The sequence below is a fragment of the Pholis gunnellus genome, assembly GCF_910591455.1.
Source record: "Pholis gunnellus genome assembly, chromosome: 7".
In the NCBI taxonomy this organism is placed as follows: domain Eukaryota; kingdom Metazoa; phylum Chordata; class Actinopteri; order Perciformes; family Pholidae; genus Pholis; species Pholis gunnellus.
In genome coordinates, this window is record NC_136533.1 from 4,568,030 (window position 1) to 4,588,096 (window position 20,067).

Consider the following 20,067-nt stretch of genomic DNA (forward strand, 5'->3'; position numbering starts at 1 on the left):
AGTGGCATCAAAGGTTTACTTCTATGTCTGTAAAAATATGTAGAAGCAGCGCAAGGATACGGGACCATAATCTTTAGGAAATGTACAAATGTACAGTGTACAGAATCTTATTAAATCTGTGCTAATTTGCATGCATTCCCAGAACAGAAACCTTGGGATTGGATAAAGGCAGGTTCAAAATGATTGTTTCATTTTGTTGAAAGATTAGAGTCAAAAGTTTTTATTTGAGGGAATTTTGGATATCTCTTTTTATCACTCCATAAATCTGAAAGTATTGGCCATGATTTTGAAATAAAATGTAGTATAAATCATGCTATGAGTGAGGAATGTAGAGTGAAACCTTCAGAATATAGAGAGGAATGAAACTGGAAAGTCAACTCTTGCTGAAGGGGAGAATTCTGGTGAGAATGAACTCATTTAGAGAAAACTGTACGTCTTGTAAAATTGCATACATTTTGAAGATACTACAGGTGAATAGGATAAAAACTAATTAACTAATAGATATCACAATGAAACCTTCCCATTTGATAAGTGTACAAGAGAGAGAGAGAGAGAGAGAGAGAGAGAGAGATTAAAATCAATGAGCCTGTTTTGAGAGTACATTCAGACAATTATTGTTTTATTTACGTTTTCTGAAGTTTCATGTTGAGACTCTACAGACGAAAGTAGAAGTAAAATAAACACCTAAATTTGTATTTTAGTTGTTTTATTTCCACTCGTCTGAAAGCAGACATAGCTATAGCCCAAATGTCTCACCAGTGCATGAACAACCTTGGGTGTCTCTCCTACGCAGATCATATATTACGTCTATAACATTTGAATCTGCTAAATAAAAAGTAAGAATAGATGACAAATAGTGGAGGAAAAAAACAAAGAAACAAAGTTTGCCCGTTGGTGTGTGTCACATGAACTGTACAGTTTGTGTGTCTTTGCATGTGTGTACTTTGTGTGTGTGTGTGTGTGTGTGTGTGTGTGTGTGTGTGTGTGTGTGAGTGTGTGTGTGTGCAATTACGATCAGAATTCTTTCTTCACATGAAGGAAAATGCCTTTGAAAACATTTACAGCATGTGATTCCTATAGACCTCGTCAGTGAAGTGTGTCTGTGAATGTCCTTGTGTGGCCACATGTGATCTGTCTGTCCCTCTAACCTTGTTGCCGTTGTTGAGGGTCATGCTGCTGAGGGCGGACAGTTTGGCCTCCAGGCTGTGGTGTCCCGGGTGCTGCTGATGCTGGTGGTGGAGCTGCTCCCTCTGGATCTGCTCCCTCATGCTCCTGGCCTCCTGGATGGCCTTCATCACGGCGTCCTGGTCCCCAAAGAGCGCCGTGGAGTTGAGGCTGGACAGGATGTCTGGGAGGGGAGGACAGGATGGGAGAGAGGGGAGGACAGGATGGGGGAGAGGGACAACAGTCTGTTACTTTGACTGGCAGGAAAGGAAAGCAAAGAGCGCGTGGCTTTAAAAACAAGTCAGCGTAATCTATTATCATCAAATATTAATGACATAAGAAAGAACAATTAAAAAACTTTATTAGCAATATTTATTAACTCAAAAAACAATCTTCCTAATAAGTAGTTTGATCAGATTTACCCTAACATGAGCAAAAAACCCAACTGTTATCAGATTCTGATTCAAAAGTTCTGGTTAGCGCATATGTGACATCACTTTTTCCCAACAAAGCCACTTCAAACTAGAGAGAAGAGGACAGGGAAACCCACAAATAAAGAAATCTCATGTGTCTCATCTCATCTCTAACTAAAGCTAAGAATGTGAGGGGGAGGATGAATGCAGGGTATTGTTTTCATTTTTTAAACAACGTTTTAGTCTTTATTTTTTGATCAACGATATTGCATGTTGATATCGTCGGTTAGTGCTTAACGACGATGATGTCATCTCGTCATCGTCTCGTCCTAGTCATGGACAAAGTAGTTGTTGACGTAACAGTTATCCTCATGGTGTACCATATTATTCATGCAAGCCAATCAGAGCAGACTGGGCTTAAAGAGACAGACAAATACAGGTATATTAGGTATATTAGTATCGAGTAAAATAATGTGTTTTTACACTTAAGCACGTAAACAGGTTCTAGTAGAAACAATGAATACAAGTATGAACCTGTAAATGAATATAATGTGTCCCCTTTAACAAACCAGAGGGTTTTGAGTCGGATGCTTTTGAACCACACCTCTATCTAACACTTGGAAAAAATCCAATTTTTGCTTATTTGTGTGATTTCATGCTGCTCTATGATCACTCTTAAGTTGACGTAAGAGCTGAGAACCACACATTTAGCACGGCTGCATACAAATTCCGAAGGAATTCTGTTCAAACATCTGTATGAAGTTTGGATTTTCTTCCAAACTCTTACTGGGGCCAAATGTCGCCAAAGTAGTTTTCCGGTCCACTTGTGTCTAAACACGACAGAACCTCCTCCCCCTTGTTTATGTGCCGCGCTTCACACTTTTTGAAGCCGATGCACATTTGAAGAATAAGGAAAATAAATAAATAAAAGCATGCAAAGTTTCCGTCGCCCTCCTCGTTTAATTAGCAGACAAGTAGGAAGCGCTGTATGCTTGGGTGGCCGTTAAAATGGGCAAAAAATAACTTTGCAGGGAACACGAGCGTCGCGTCCTCAAAGCCACTCCAGAGGAGCTGGCGAAATTGTTTTCTAGGGGGGTTATAATGAGAGGGTTTAGATTGGCCTTAATAACAGATAGCAGAGGTAGGGGCATAAAAGGTCTAGCGCGGGCAGACAATGATGTGAGGAAGCTCTTAAAAACCAAATAACGTGTGCTGGGTTTCACTGCTTCCGCTGCTGGGGTTTTCATTGGGGCTAAATACAGGGCTTTGGACTCCTGTAAAACGCAAACACAGGCACACAAACACTACCACACACAAGTACACACACACACACACACACAAGTACACACAGGTCTCCTCGTGGAGTTGAGGTGTCTGCAGTCTATCAGACGCATGCGGCGCTGCTCGCTTTGACTGTGTGTGGCGAGGAGGAGGGAGGTGTTTGGGTGGGTGATGTTTTTGTTTTTCCGGTTGAGTGAAGACACAAGTTTTTACACTGTGAGCGAGGACGTGTTTGCTCTGGATGGATGCACGGTACAGATGTGAACAATACGCTGGTGTCTGAGTGTCTGTGTAGGAGACATTGTGTACGCGTACGAGTGTTTCCCCTTTGCGTTGTGAAGCAGTTTTCAGACCATGTGATTCTTACTGAACACGTCGGTGAAGCTAATGTATTCATTTTAGGCAGGGCAGCCAGGTGGCCCATCCTGCCTACCTACTAAAGGTGTCTGTGTTTGTTGCCTACCCAGAGAGGTGTTCCTGCCCATGTTGGCGAGGGGGCTTGGGATGCGGCCCTTGCCCACGCCTGTAGGGCTGGACTTGCTCCCGGAGAACAGGCCGTGAGTCGGGGACGTCGGGGAGCGAAGAGGCTCGGCTGTCTTGGGTCTGGCTGAGAGGTTCAACGGCTGTGTGGACGCTTCCTCCTGTTAGAAGAACGGAGACAGCGGTGTTTAATATATAGCAGGATCAGAGTCAGAGCTGTCACCATATCAGATCTTCAGTACATGATTACAGTGGTCAAAAGAATCCACAATAACAATATCATCACAGTATCTAAAGAAAATGAAAAGATAATAATTATAATAATGCTATCAGACAAATTCATCTTTACTTTGTTTATTATGAGTTTGTTTCTTTTTTGGAAAATGAATTCAACTCAAAATAGTGTGTGTAGGGAGGTAGAGCAGGATTATTAACATTATATTAGTATTTTATTTTTAAATAACAAGGTTATAGTTGTATATGTATATGTTGTGACACCCCTTATAGGAATGTAACTTAAAGAAGTCAAATCAACAAGTGATTAGTTATCATTTTATATTTTGTGTCTGTGTTTTTGTGTGTGTGGCATTATGTGGTCTGCTAATAATTGAACGTGTTACTAAACATTGCTTATACCCCGTGAAGCGTTGTTTTTAATCATGTTTTTAAGTGCTCTTCATTTTCTGAGTAACTCTAGTACAAACACAAGGACGCACAAGCATGCGGGGCCTGCCAACGGTTTCACACTATTCCACTGATCAACATTCGGTGACTAATTAACTAAGAAACGTAACATTGCAGCAACAAAGGCAAAGAAGTGTCTATTAAGCAAAGAGGGATATAAACAACGTCGGTTTCAAGTTCTTCAAAAAAACTTTTCAAATGTTTTATACGAGAAACAAATCCATTGGCACAGTATGTTCCAAGGAATCATTAGTTTACCAATATTGCTATTTCTAAATATACTGGAAGCATCGGATGCTATAATTTTAGTGCAACACAGATACAATATTTTAGCGAAACTGCATGTTTCTGCTGTGGAAATGGGTTCCTCATTGGAAGTGTAATTGACACATTTTAAGAAGACCACAGCTGCTGATTTTCAATTTTGTCCAAAGTATCCCTTAAAGTGCTTAAGTGATGCTCCCACTCACTGATCAGTCATCCCTACCGTTTTTTTTTGCCCTTCAATAAATGAATTCCACTGCTAACCTCTGTGAACCTGACAGGGGGGGGGTTGCAGTGTATCTTCTCATCCAAACAAGGGCACCTTTGTGCAATTCCTCTATTTCTAAACAAAGATTCACGACCACACTGATCCACATAAGGAAACCCCAGGAAGAGGAAATGTGGTGTAACTCACGTCAACACGGCTGAACCGCGACTCTTGTGTTGGCAGCAGACGCTTAATGAACGTGGATCTAATTTGGGGCTGAGCTTCCGCTGAGGGAAGTGTTGAGAGGGAGAGGAGTTTAGGACTGGCTTGGCGGGTGGGGAGGGACGAGGCTGCGGGTGGCATGCCGAAGTTGGAGGGGGGTCTGAGCGTGCACGGGGGGTTAGCGCAGGGTGGGGAGTTCGGAGGGCATGGCACTACTGTTTGAGTGAGCTCTGACGCCGGTCTATTGTGACGCCGGCTGCAGCTGTGCCCCACACACACACACACACACACACACACACATGGCTCCCATTACTGCCTCGTCGTCGAGTAAAGATGAGGCGTACGCTCTCTCCAGCGGAGGGGTCTGGGCCCCTGCCAAACAGCAGCCAGCGCCAGTGTCATTTTTCGGAGTGTGCGTCTGTTTGTGTGCGTCAATCAGTGTGTGACTTTCAGATAAGCTGTTTCTAATCGTTAGTGAAGAGCACAGGGCCGTGCGCGGCTTGTTGTTTTCAACAACTTCCAAATTTCCAGCCTCTCACTTTTACTTGAACTGTTTTATTCTTGGGTGTTTTCCTTTCATACATATTCTGAACTCACTCTTTCCTTTCACTAGTTATGTTGCTTGTTGCACACCATAGAGACATGGCTTCTTTTCCCATACGTTGCCGTTATACAGTCCTCAATGCCCAGTTGCTGGACAACATGGTGTTGTTGTCTTTGCCTACTGCTCTCTGGTCCATCTTGAATTGCAATATTATCACTCATAAATGTGTCCACCTGGCTCTTGTAAATCCTGTTGAATCATTTCAACAACTCGTGCCATTCAACGTAAAGCATTTTACAACATGTGCATCGATGGACTCGCCTTAATGTTGACCACGGGACTGGATGCTCGCTTCTCGCTCTTCAGGGCTGAGGGGGAGAGGGGACCAGAGGAGTTGGGAGCCTGCGGGAGGGGAGCCATCTTGGCTCCCGGTGAGATCTGCATGCTTGCCAGCTGGGCGGCATACAGCTGCTGCAGAAAGAAGGAGAAACCAGCAAAACCGTTAGGCTATTAACATTGCCCGCCAGCAGCCAGTCAGTGGTTTTCTTCTTTCATTCTCTCCCTTCTCTTCTCCTGTGATCCCCGACATCCTTGATCCTGTTGTGTTTCTTTTTGTTTTTTTTGCTACATCCTCCCCCTGGTATCGCTCGCATCTTCTGAGGTTTGACCGGTGTGTGTCTGAGCCAAGCACACACGAAAGTCACACACACCTAATTCTGAAGTTGACAGGAGTGTCCCACACAAATGGAAGATTTTTTTGAGCTGGCAAGTATTTATCAGAATTTTTTTTATATATATATATATATATATATATTTTAAATAAATGATCTACAATCCATCTCTGACACTTATTCTTTCAACAGATGCTGGGGACAGCTTGTAAATCGATTTGCATCTAGAAATAAAACCAAACAATAGCTAAAATCTTCCTTTAAGTCTGATATTGACTATCTATAAAATTGGATATAAATGTCTTGGTTATGCACAAATATGAATGTTTTTTAGACAATGCCTGGCTCAATGTTGCTAACAATAAAAGTCTGGTTTTACTTTATTTAAAAACAACAACAATGTGAACCAAATTTGAAAAAGGCCATATGGTTGTTTTTGTTATTCTGACTTTTTATTGAACCTGCTTCGACATTGTAAATGGTAAAGGTCAGATTAAAAAGAAAAAATTGCAAACAATACTTTATGAGTCTTGCAAAAAAAAACGCTTGAGACTAATCTTGTCAGGTATGGTTAGTCCTTGCATTAACAGCTCAGACAATCAAGTTTCTTCACTGACTTTAATCCAAAGTAAAAAATAGAGGACAATCATTGTTAAGTAGGCGTAGTCATTATCTTGGTCAATTTAAAAACACTTGAAAATAATGTTAAAATACATTGGAAGGTATAAGCCTTCTGCCTTCAGGGTTGGATGAAACCATTACATGTTGAAAATCTGTACCGATTTTCCATCCAACAAAAATCAAAGAGTCAAATACGCGGCCCAGAGTCCAGGGTCTTCTAAATCAAAGCTAGCTAGCCAGACAAACCGCTGCTTGAAACCACTGTCAACCCCTGTCTAAATGCATTGGAGTGTGAGGGCTGGAGTATCAAAGAGCCTGTCCTCAGGAAAACCACCCAGACGTGGCTGGCCTTCACTTAGACTCCCTCCTCTCTTTCTTTCTTTCCTGCCTTCCTCTCATTTCGATACTCTCACCTCATCTATAGTCTCCCCCTCGGTCTACGTATTCATCTTTCTTTTGTCTCTCTCTCTCTCATTTGATCTCCCTCTGACTCTCTCCCTTTTTTTCCTCTGTCTCTCAGTTTTGTTCCAAAATCATTCTTCATATCTTCCCCACCATCTCCATCTCTGTTTCTTTCTCTCTGTTTTTACTCTCTGCCCCCTCAGCCTAAACCGCCCCTGGTGTTGTGAGATCTGATTTCCCTGTAGTCAAAACTGCAAGGCCTCCTGGGACCAGAGATCCAAAAGCAAAGAGTGCTCAATAGAGAATGAGAGAGAGAGAGAGAGAGAGAGAGGGAAAGAGAAGAGTGTTGCGCTGCAGACACACGAGACCACCGTCGCTTCACCGCCGAAGCGCCAGGCTCAGTGGTTGAGGCCCGAAAAAAAATTGGCTGGCCCTCTTTCCACTTCTCTCAGAGCGATATTAAACACAAACAGAAGGGGCCTCGCCGTTGAAACAAAGCCCTGATGTCACGCCGCTTATTTTCCTTGGAAGGCACCGGGAGTGCTCGGGCCAACCCCTGGCGATATGAGATCCCCGTAAGAATGTGCCTCGAATGGCTGGTGGTGAGGCCTCTCGCGTCAATCAAGCCCGACCGCAGAGTTACTTCTGGTGATGCCTGATATTCTTACAGCTCTAAGGGGAGCAGACACACGAGTCTTTGAGGTGAAGCACACAGTTAGGATCTCACAAACACCCCCCCCCACACACACACACACACACAGAGTACTGGTATTGTGCTGTTAGCAGCAATTCCGTCAGCGATTCCAAATACGATGAGGGAATCGTTGAACAAACAAAAGACGGAGAATAAGAGCTTGTACCTTGTTTTTTTTCTTGTTTCTTAGAGACACTCTGAGATTGATTAGTGACCGTGGAGGCCAATGTGCTGAGTAAACAACCCCAACCAGAGCTCTCCCCATTCACTCAACCCCCAAGGGAAGACAATGCCGCAATTTCCTAAATTACAAATTGACAAAGAGGGCCCCGAACCTCGCCGGAGCTGTCCAGACTATCTGACTGGCCTTTAGACGTTAGTGCTAATTTGACTAAAATCCAAATGATTAGTCTGTCATTTTTGGCCCTCCTGATCATCAGCAGGTTTTTAGCCTACTTTGGCATAATCCTGGAAGAAAAGCAGGGAGAAGGTGACGTTGTTGAGGTCTGGGTGTGGGCGGCACTGTCCGGACTGCTGTTTTGTAGCCTGCCAACAGACTTCTCCACATAGGACTGAGTGGGGAATCCCTTTCGCTGGCCTCTTTTTAGCATTCGAGCTGCCATCAATCTAAGGAGTGCACAAAACAGATGAGGTTTTTGTCTTTTTCAGCAGGTTTGCATGGGGGAGAAGGAGGAGGGCGAAATGGATCGACTGCCACTGAGCTGGACAGCGGCTAAATATTGCACTTGGAGAGTTAGCTGCGTCCAAGACAGTGAAAGAGATACACACAGAGGCAGGCCGCATAAAGACAACCATTATATCACTTCCAGTTCTCTTTAACTGAACAGATGCTTAGCTTTTTAAGTCGAGACAAACCATATCCAAACCAAATCCTTCCAGTCATTGTCCTCATTTTAAGACAAAGAAAGCCATTCTGGCATAATCAGTGTGCGTTGGCAACGGGGCAGTAATCATGACTCTGGGGCACAAGAGTTTGCTCCTCACCGTCGTCTCCATGCCTCATACACAGAAATAGGCAGAACATAGAGTCAGACAGCGAGAGATGTCTTATGATTTCAACAAGAATGTCTGCTAAGCAACTGTATTTCACTCGCATTAGCCGCGACAAAGGGGGCCTTTCTTCGGCAGGAATCCACTGTTTGTGAAGGGGTCTACTCCGAGGCTCTGAAAGCAATTGGCCCCATCAAGTTCCCACGCCGATTGCACGACACTGTGCTATCAAAACCTTTAGGTCAGGTCATGATGAGTCAAGCACAACAGGACAGCTTTTGTCAAATATTTGCTAGAGGCATAAGACAAAGGGAATTATTAGTGCTGTTACTTTTCTGAACCTTTACTTTCCTCTTGTAGCTTGTGCAAGCTTATTTTCACTCGTTCCGTATGCCAGTCTATGCCCGCTTGACCATCAGTGCCAGCCAGCTGTCTAAAGGCTTGCTACGGGGCAGAACTACAGAACATCTGGAACAGTCTGCCTGCAACATCTGTCCATCCTGTGCTGAGCACAGATCTGGCATCGAAAGGGTTTCGATGCCAGCCGGTGTGTACTTGACTGCCGTATGGAGCAGAGGAGATTGCGAACGTAGAACTAACTTGGTGTAATTGTGTTTTTACAGTGTTTTTTTTACAGGCTAATGCACAGTTTCACACACTGGAGATTTGTAAAGTGTGGCGTTACTGAGACTAACAACTAAAAAAACAGAAAAGATCTCAGTGTGCACACTGGACAGCCATGTCAAGACATCGACAACGCCTTTGCAGTAGTGCCTTGTTCAAATCCCAACTGCATGACTCAACAAAAGGTGCAGGAGTTTGCTGAACAAGCAACGGAAGGAAAAACACAATCTATAGATTACAAATTATGATTAATGAGTCGTTAATCCATGCAACTACATAAATTACACCATACCTCAGCCTATGATGCACGTCCCATATTGTATGCTGTAAGTGCAAGTCTTTTAATGATTGCTACAGCATAACAGGCCTCGGTTCACACATCACCAACATGACAAGCTACAAACAGCACAGAGCCAAAGGGTGAAGGACAGAGGCAATTCTCATGTGTGATGAAGAGGTAATGAGTAAAAACAAGAGGAAGTTAGCGAAAGTAAGTAAGGCTCTGGGTAAAAAAAACATCCCCTCACAATAATTGTGAGATTTTTTGATGCTGTCGTTGTCCCTCACCTCCGTAAAAAGGAGAGCCCATAGAGAAAGCAGAGCCGGAGCTGCGCACGAGAGAAAAAGACGCTGTGGCACTACAGCGTAACCACGATGGCAGCATGAAGGCCAAAGGGCTGAAGATAGTGCGGGATGTTTCTGTTCTACTCAGCACCCCGTTGGTTCAGGGTTTCCTGCTGAATTTTGTAGCAGATGCGGACTAACAGCAAAGGCCATGTGTTACTATACAGTAACTACTTCGAGACGAGATGCATTGGGATCTGTCATCAATGGATCATCATATATTCTGGTTATGGTAATTAATCAATCCAATATATCCTACAATGTTAAGAAACACTGAAAAGTTGTTCTTTTTTCAGCTGGGAAAGGTAAAGGCTAATGACTCAATTACTAACACATTTCCTGTGGGAAACCCTGTAGTTGTCGAGCTCTCCGAGACACAAAGAAGCCGCTCACACAAAGCAAAGACTCTCCAAAAAGATGCAACCTGTATGATACAACGATACGAGTCTATACAGATTTAGAGGTGTTAAGGTGTTGATTCACTTCAAGCTGCCGAACCGTATCAACTTCACAAAGTGAGCATTAATTGCAAGGCTGTTGGATTGGGTGGCAGCTCACCATGCAGGTGTTTTTATTGTATCCATCCAAATCTAGATCCTGTGCGCTGGAAGCATCTAACTGTATCACAGTACAAAGAGTGCTATACTGCCACATTTCGTGAGAGGAAGATACATAACTGAACAAGTACAACTCGTAAATCTCATCATGATTGCGTTTGGCTTAGGCATTGTTGTCAAAACAATATCCAAACATGTGCTGGAAGCCAGCGACTCCGTCTCACAAAAATTCCTCAGATAATCACACTTTTCTTTTTTTTCCTATCACGAACACTTCCCCACGCTTCCCTGTCTTCCTCCTTTCTCCCGGTCTCCGACTTGATTTCAGCCACCGCCCTGATGAGAGGCTTCCTCTTTCATTCAGGTTCCCCCTCCGCCTCTCATTCTCCATGTCTGAAGCAGTGTCTCAATGTGAATGAGTTTGCATCTCCGACATCATTCATCCTCTTACCTCTCACTCGTGTGAGAGGTAAGAGACTCTTTTGATCATTTCAAAGCCAGGAGTGGAAATAGGCTGCGGCTCCGATTCCCATTGGCACAGCACGCCGCTTCGCTAAGTCAATAGCGGCTAATGAGGGCCTCGATAAGCGAAAACCACAATACAAATTGAATAAATTGAGATAAGGATTCTGGTGGCATCCAAAAGCCATGCTATGGTAATGACTGACATGATGAATCAATATTGTTTGCCAGTGAAAAAGCTTTTGAGGGCTTTTGTTCATTTCACTGATAGCAGATACAGCAGCAGGGGTGACGGGGTCGCGTTGTGTAATTCCAAACCGCCTTAGCGATTTCAGTTCTTTTTTTTTTTGTTCCACTGATTTTTTTCTTTGCAAATATGTTCTATGATAATCATTATGGATAAGTGCTATTCTCAAACCACAGGTGTCAAGCAGCAATAAAATATTTGATGAATTGCTGGGGCCAGGTGTTGTGCTGGTGGGGCGGAATTCCTCTGTGATTCATCATAACAGCTTTTGTCTGTCACAGCTGACAGGCAGCAGATAAGTGAGCTAGCATGTTAGCGTCGCCCTATAGAGCTTCCTCTTAAAAGCGTCATGTTGTTTAAAAAAAAAAAAAAAGTTAACTGTGATCTGCGATGTATCCTCCAGCTTCCATTTGAATTTGTTATCATCATTTTGCCCTATAGATGTTTTTGGGGGGGTAACATATACTGCAACATGGAGCAGCTGAGACTATTGGTTGGCTGTACAAAGAACCAAAGAAAGGAAATAATAATGACAGCAGGCAAATTATCATTTTACTAGTAACTTTCAGTTACATTTTGATGGTATTTTTGTGATCACACATCTGCCTCTCCAATTCATAAGCACTCAGGGTGACATTCTTTCCTTTAATTTTCGTATTGTTGCAGTCATGACAGCTATCATTCCTCATGCAAAATAGCTAGTTATCTCCGCCAGGAGATTATGCATTCGGTTGCTTTTTTGTGCATCCCTGTGTCTGTCTGTCTGTCCACGGCTAATCTCCTATACTGTTGGACAAATCCATATTTTGTGTGCTTATTTATGAATGTATGCTCAAGGAACTTTCGTGGTTGCAGTGATTCACACTTTTTGGAAACATATTTTATTGACTGTTTCATGCCGTCATTGACTGCTGACTGCTCACTACTCTTAACCTGCTGGTGGGGGACACAAGTCAACGATAATATGTTGATGACAAACTGTGTACAACGGAGCGTGTCTTCTCATGTCGTCAGGAGGACAGCTAGTTAGCTGTTAGCAGACATTTGGCAGTATCACCGCGTCTTTTTTTCGCAGAGAAATAATTTGGCCGTTTTTTGTCTTTTATTTTGCCAATTTATTTTGCCAAGAGAGAGAGAAACAGCTGGGGAAAAGCCTCGTGAATTAAGGCTTTATTTTAACCAAAACAGAGTCAGTGATTGTTGAGACGAGTTTAAATGAAGCACTTAACGTACGACGAACTGAAATGCACCCTTACTACAACAGAGGATGTCTCCTCATGTCGATAGGAGAGCTAGTTAGCTGTTAGCAGCTGGTGGGCTGCAGAGTCTTGCAGTGCGTTTGGCTAACAGCTAACGGGGCTAACAGCTAACGGAACGATACAAAAAGCAGGAGTCAGTCCTGTCCTGTTTCTGTTCAGGGGAAGCCTTAACAGTCAAGGTGGCATATTACACTGCAGTTCAACTGCACTGAGCTGGTTGCATTAATTAAAATGACAGCTTCTCTTGTATGAGACGTGCGAGTGAAAAACACATCTGATACACTTGCGGTCTTGAAGGGGGGCAATTGTGGTTTGTATTCATTCAATCAAACATTACAGCAGTGGTCTTTGCAGACACACCGAGCAGAGGTCTGCACTTAGTGCACTTTTAGTTCTTTATTTTTTGACGATGTTTTTTTCCCACGTTAAATCTACCAGACACCCAACGAGTTTGATAATAGCCTTGACCTCTAGATCTCATATACAAATTATAAAAGGTTTCCTGCATAAGGTATAGATTAATTGTGTAGTTGAGTTGCAATGAATATGGAGCATTAAATTTGTTGTGGTTTAGAGTGGTTTTATTCTATGAAAATGCTGCTGGCTTTTTTATACACTTGAACACAGGCCGAGGTTAGAACAAGTGGGAGTTGAATTTAGTTTGCCAATGTTCCTTATCTTTACTGTATTTTCTATTTATCTACTCACTTATGCACAATTGTCTTGAGTTCTGGTCGGCTGGTTACACCCTCAGGATTAGATGTATATGTACTTTCTCAGTGTACAAACCCTCACTCTTATAGCTGTGTCTTTGTTCCTGCTGCTGCTCTGAAACTTTCTGCTCCAGTTGTTTATCTGGTTGTGAAACACTCACTTGACTTATCATCATAGATATTGAAGAGGCACTTCTTAAGTTTGCTTTGTTGGGCTTTACTCTGACACCTTCGCCAACTCCAGGATGATGTAACCGCTTTTATACAACACTACAAAAGGATAACAATAAGTTGAACACTATTCCTTCAAGCAAGTAAAAATACATTTGGGTTTAGGCATAAGATCAGAGGCAATTTGCAGTTTTAGTCAAGAGGAAATGTGAAAATGTTTTGCCAAAAAACTAAAGAGAAGACATAATTTCCTTCCAAAGTTTTTTGATTTTGATGGAATTTCAGGAGACCAGCTGTTTCCAACTTACCTGTAGTTGTAATGGGCTGAGTCCAGATGCCGCTGCAGCTGCCATTGTAGATGGAATGAACTGCATGGGGTAATTCTCACCTGTTGAAAAACCAAACCAAAACATTGTAGAGAGAAGTCGGGGAGGCAGATTATCGCACAAGAACTAACCTGCTCTTTACCTTCAGTCAGCCTGTGTAAGACTCGCCCTATTCCTTTCTTGCTCTCATGTTTTTATTCATGGCAAATGAAACACAAAGGGTCCCGAGTGTTTCATTCAAAGGTTAATAACGGTCATTGTCGGTACACACGGGTGCTTGGGACTCGGACGATCCGAGTTCTAGTCCAGTGCTGCCTCATTGGGATGCACTCATAAATGCATATACGAGTACCGTTTATAACCCCCACTGTTTGTCCCTAAAAGGCTTTCCATGTCCGAGCCTTTGTTGAAAACAGACCGAAGTCAAAGGAGAGTGTAGAATAATGGCTTTTTTAATCCCTTTCTTCATTCCTGCCTCTCTTTGCGGCCTTGTGGGAGTGTATGCTCGCGCAAGAGTAATAAACATGTATTATTCCGTACAAAGCATGGAGGGTCGGTGGTGCGTGGCGTCAGGCGAGCACCTGGAAGAATGCATGGAAGGGAGGAATGTGTGAAGGACGAGGAAAGAGGAAGAAAGCAGGTGGTGCTGTGAATCCTACAATAAGAAGACTGTACTTGAAGTGCGTTTCTGCATGTGTGTCTTCAAGTGTTCTGTTCCACCTGTTTGCAAAAACCCTCGTGGATTGCTGAAAACATGCAACATGCAACATGCATGCAATCCTTTAAGTGTGTTTTGTCTGTCTGCATCTCCTTACGTGTACGTTGTTGGGTCGGTGTGTACCAGGAGAAGAAACTTGAGTGTGTATGTGTGTGTGTAAGTGTGAGAAAGTGTGAAATTCCATGTTGCAGATGTGTTGTGCAACTGACATGCTTTCAGCACGCCATAAAAGAGACATTCCAGTCCTCGCTGTGTCCAATGTATTGTTCCCGACGCGAACAAGCAGAGCTTGTAAATCTCTCCGCTCATTTCCAGAACATTCCTCACCTGACACACCTCATTAACATAGACTGGGATTCCAGTGTTTGTGTTTCTGTGTGTGTGTGTGTGTGTGTGTGTGTGTGTGTGTGTAGGGAGAGAGGGAGAGAAATACTGTGACTATAGCTGTTTCCTTTTTAGTTAACGAGAAATGTCCGAGTCGTATAGCTTTTGTGTGAGAAGACATATATTTCCTTAACATTCTCCAGTGTGGGCAATAGTGCAGTTAGTTCGTATACCTGGCTTGTAGGACAAGCTCGGTGGGAAGAGGAAGCCCTGCTGTGCAGCAGCGGCAGCAGCCAGAGACCGCTGGTCGTGAGGAAACACTGGGATCATCAGAGGAGGCATGTGACCCTGGACCTGAGAGACATTGACAAAGACAGGGAGAGAGAGAGAGAGAGCGAGAGAGCGAGAGAGAGAGAGAGAGAGAGAGAGAGAGAGACAAAAAGACAATGATTAAAATCACCTTGACAAACACACAACTCTTATCTACGTAAAAAAAAGATGAAACCAGAAAAAGAAAAATGTTGGAATGGAAAGGAAGACAACAGACTTCACGTGAAACAGAGAAAAGAAAGTCAACGGAAGAAGCTCGGAAGAAAGAAAGAGTGACTGAAAAATAAAAAAGGAAAATAAATGAATAAACGTATAAAAAGAATACTGCTGACATAAAACCAAAAACAGCAAAAAGACAAAAACATAAACTTCAGGAATGAAATGATGAGCAGGTTTGAATTGACAGAGCTAAAGAACGTTAACCGAACAACAAATAAAGACGCACGCTCTTGAGAGACAAATGTAAAAATGTGAAACAAAATGCCTTTAAAACAACAGAGAGGCTAACAGCTGCCTTTCATGTCGACTTGAAAGACTCTTAAAAACTGCGGGTTCGACTGAGTTAAGGCGCTGAGGGCTCCAACTATCAAAGATGAGCCTGCGGGAATCTATTAGGGCTGGCTGTACTTAACCACTGGACTGTCTCACTCTCTTCCCTTCCATCTCTCCCTTTATCTCAACTTTAATTTTTTTTCTGTCTCGTAAAATTGTTTGTCTCTTTCCCCCCCGTGTCTCCTTTTCTTGTCTCTCCCTCGGTCTGTCTTTCTCTGCTTCCTTTTCTCTTCACGCTCGTTAAGTTCCGCTCTGAATGTCGGGCTGATTTTTTCAAACCTTAAAAATCCAATGCAAATTAGGCATTTTTCATAGACTTATAAATCTCTCTATATATTTGGATTACTTTCTGTTGATCTTAGCTTCAGTCATAATTCATGCTTGCCGAAAAGAGCAGAAGGAATTAGACTTTTGGGAGGGGTCATTTTTGCATTCATGTTGCAATTTGCTGTGTCTCAATCTCTTTGTGGATACAGAAACATGTATAAAATGTTGCCGTATTCATGAAGATGTTATGGCTGTTTGCAACGGCAACAACTTGTCTCCCATTTTCTCTCATTTTCTCGTTTTTATTTGCCAGTTTTCTCTCCTCTGTTTCTCCTCTCTCATCTCTCTCAACACTTCTGAATGTTTATTATTTTGTTTCTATACTTGACAGTCTCCCTTTTGCTTTTCTTTTTTCCTCTCTTCGTCCCATTTTTGTCCTGTTGTGATTCCCATTTTATTTATTTTTTATTTAATCCTCACTGTATTTTGTACATTTTTAGTGAATCACACTTTTATCGTGGCTTCTTGGCTTCTTCTTTTTTTCATTATCCAATTCTTTCTACTTCTCTCTTCTCAACCATTTCTTCTCATTACACGTCTTCTATTCAACATTGTCTTGCTCCCATCGTTCCCTCTTTTTTCTTTCCTCTTTCAGATGAACACATGTTGACACCTTTCTTTTCCCCCCTCCATTTCCCTCTTTACCTCCATTCAATGCCATCTACCTCCATTCATCTCCTTTACTACCAATTCATTAGCCACACTGACCCCGCCTCTGTCCTCCTGGGACAGTTCATCATTAGAGCCGAAATTTACACAATCAGCATGTTGTGTGGTTACTTCCTTGCAGTTGCACTGCAGGGTTACGTGGCTGAATGAGATGGCCGTCCTCTGGGATGTTTATGGAGTGCGTGAGAGAGGGTTTGTACGGAGGTTCAAAGAGCATGACTAAACCGAGAGAGAGAGATGAACAGGACCATTCTTGACTCGCATGTGTTTGCTGAAGGGCTGGAAAGATTAGTCGATCAATGACAAGATCAACAGAAAAGTGATCAACATTAATATGATGATGGATTAGTCTTGTAAAGCATTTAGGAAGCATAAAGTATTTGCAGCATCTCAAACGTAAGGATTTACTGTTTTTCATTGTTTTGAATGAATATTGAAAAGAACTGGTATGCAAAGCAGAACTTCAATATGAAACGCTTTCAATGTATTCAAACATCCAGTTTCAACATACAAACACAATGTTTGTTTTATTTATTTCATTTCCTCTCTTGGAAATGACAGCATGGTTAATTAAAACTACGTGGTTACGGGAAGGGAAACATCATCTTCATGGTTAAATACTCTTTTTTTAAATGACAATACATGTTTAGGATTTGTAAATCCTCATTCTCTACATACTTCCACGCTCCAATTCTCAAGCACTATATGAAGTGATGCATTACGTATTTTCCAGTCTTATTGAATAAAAATCATGTAACTGCAAACTTAATCAATATGAACATAACGACAGGGCTGGTCCTATATGTATGTGTTCATGCTCAGTCCTTGAAAATATTTCATGTTTGCTTATTTGGAGGGAAAATATTTTGTGAAATCAAATTATTTTACTTAAGAATCAACTTGAGAAGAAAAGAATGTGTTCAGTGTGTGTGACGTCTTCGTCTTGTATCTTTATTAGTTCGGACCAAAAAGAGTTTTATAATTTTTGGACATTTTGTTTGGTCTTCACTGAATGAAAGTGCCGTTTGAGGCTTCAGACTTATTGTGTGCGTATGCGTGCCACTACACGTCTGTATCGCCCACAGTTAGCATTGTTCACTAAGCGTGCAGTTACATGTGTTCATCACCTGACCGGTTCTTCAGACGAGGTTGTTTAGGTCACCCACCAAAAAAAGCCTGATAGCTTGGGAGGCCCTCATCACTCTCACACACACACACACACACACACACACACACACACACACACACACACACACACACAAGCTGTCTGACGTCTTGTGACATGGAGAAAAGGGAATGAAGAGAGAATAAAAACGAGTCTGTCTGTCTGAATGGCAAAAAGAAAGAAGAAGAAGAAGAGAGAAGTGGAGAGGGGGGGGGGGGGGGGTATAGAGTGGACAAAATGCTCCCATTCATTGTATTCCTTTGGGAACACTGGGACTGACTGGGGCTGCTTCACTAGCGCAAACACACAAAGATCTTCTTTTACCGAGGGGGGATGAATGGACTGGGGAAGGTGGTGCTGCGGGGGCCCCGCTCTGCTCAGCCCCTAAGAAAACACAAGGCCCCCTTCCTCTAACTGCCCACCAGGCACATCGACATACACACCTAGTCACAGGGAACATGTGTACACGCGCATGCACACTCCCCCGAATTAATGGTCCTCTTGTGGACGGCCATCAGGGTTAGAGGGCAATGAGTACGTATGTGGTGTGTCTGTACGGTGATGTGTTTGACAAGGAGAGAGGAGAAAAAAAAGAAACGTGGTCGTCTGGTTGTGCCGTTGGCAGGTATGCTTAATGACACTTGAGGTAACAATCACGCAGGTGAATTATGCACTGTTACCCTCTGTAGCCAAACATATGTGTCAGTCCAGCATAAAATGAAAAAAAAACTGAAAAAGAATAATATATAAATATTAAAATTCTATGACGTTACAACATTTTCAAGGACCAAACCGTTGTGATGCCAGCAACACGTTTTAATAGACAAGTTGGAGGCACGATTTGGGTACAAAATCTCACTGGTTCTTTCTGATGAGCACGTTTTCGTAGCGTGTTTTCTGTATTTTGTTTGCTTTATTCTGATTCAGCTAAAAAATGTGACACAAATGTATTTGCTCTCTGACTTGTGTGTGTACACACAACAATCCTGAGTGATCCAAAAGTTGAAAACAAATACTATCCGCAATGCAAGCTGTTAGCGTTGCAATTAATGTGTACTGCTAAACTTTTTTTATTGCGTTTTTTTGGTTCGTAAACCATGCGTTCATACAAAGAATACATCCTTAATCAACTGCTATTGTCTCCTACAGTTTGTATTATAAACTAATCAAGCATGCTAACCTACTTAGCTTGAAACAGTAAGGTTAAACAAGTAGCGACCGAAGAAAGCAGCTGGCTAAAGACAGCTTTTTTATTCTCAGCGGGTAAAACACAAGCTAAAGAACAACATGTTAGCCATAGCAACTTGATAAGCTCGTGATAAACCCGGGGTGAGTTTTTTTAGTTTGTTGTGGTGTCCCTTTGTGGTCAGACTTTGCTTAATGCAGCTTTAAGAGCACAATACACTTACAAATAATTACATTGCTCAGTTTGTTCCTTCACCACCTCGCTACACCCATGTGAGCACAATGAAAGCGCCAGAGGTGATTTTAATTGAAGCACACAGAATTACTGTATACTTATAGCATTTTTCTATAGGCTAACACAAGGGTTAATACGCTGGAGTGAGGGCCATTGTAAAGTCAAAAGTTAGCCATTCTCCATAGCTGGTGAGTCCAATCGACGTTATGGGCCTTGCATGGCTTTCCGAGTCATTGTGTCTGAAGCTGTATATGCTGACGTAGGTGCTGCTGTCTTTCTAACAGCCATTTTCCTGCCCCATTAGTTCTTATACATGTGTGTGTACTGTTTGTGTGTGTGTGGATTATTGTGTTTGTGCCTGTTTTGTCTTAACACAGGTCTAGCAACCCAGACTATTCACAACCTCACCACAACGTCAGCGCATTGCGCAAACCTTTGATACAGACTAACAGTGATGAAACATGGACTTTACAGTCCATGTAACACTACAAAGAGGTTTGTCATGTATCATGACACACAGATTAATGTGAGCTTTGTCTTGACTATAAATGGCTGCATTTGAAACTCGTCACGCACTGCCAGTTCTGTTTCAAAAGCTCAGATCATGACTGTTGGTCAAAACCGTATCTTTACCTTAATTAGTCACAAAAAAAAAACCAGTGGGCTAATAGTGTTTCAAGAGGGGGCAGCATACTGCATTTATGGAACAAGCTGTTGACGACATCATCGGCAGAGGGAAATGATACAAGATGAAATTGAAAAGTATAAAAACAAAGGCGGAGGAGGAGACGGAGGAGTTATAAGCGAAGAACAGAGACAGGGAGGAGGAGGAGTGCGGCTTTGCAGTCATTAATTAGCCCGTTAGCTAGGGCCCGGGCGGTGCGGTTAGGGCCTGTGCCTTTGTGGGCCCGAAGGAAATG

General features: G+C 42.6%; 1 protein-coding gene across 1 annotated transcript in view; it reads right to left on the reverse strand.

Moving 5' to 3' along the window:
• The window catches only part of LOC306698169 (transcription factor SOX-6-like), a 106,989-nt gene that overhangs the window by 14,445 nt on the left and 72,477 nt on the right, over positions 1-20,067 (reverse strand). The window contains exons 8-12 of the mRNA XM_079162373.1: positions 14,918-15,038; positions 13,625-13,704; positions 5,582-5,731; positions 3,322-3,499; positions 1,149-1,348 (exon numbers count right to left, since the gene is read on the reverse strand). Of these exons, the coding sequence (XP_079018499.1) occupies positions 1,149-1,348; positions 3,322-3,499; positions 5,582-5,731; positions 13,625-13,704; positions 14,918-15,038 (729 nt within the window). The remainder of the gene's footprint in view (positions 1-1,148; positions 1,349-3,321; positions 3,500-5,581; positions 5,732-13,624; positions 13,705-14,917; positions 15,039-20,067) is intronic.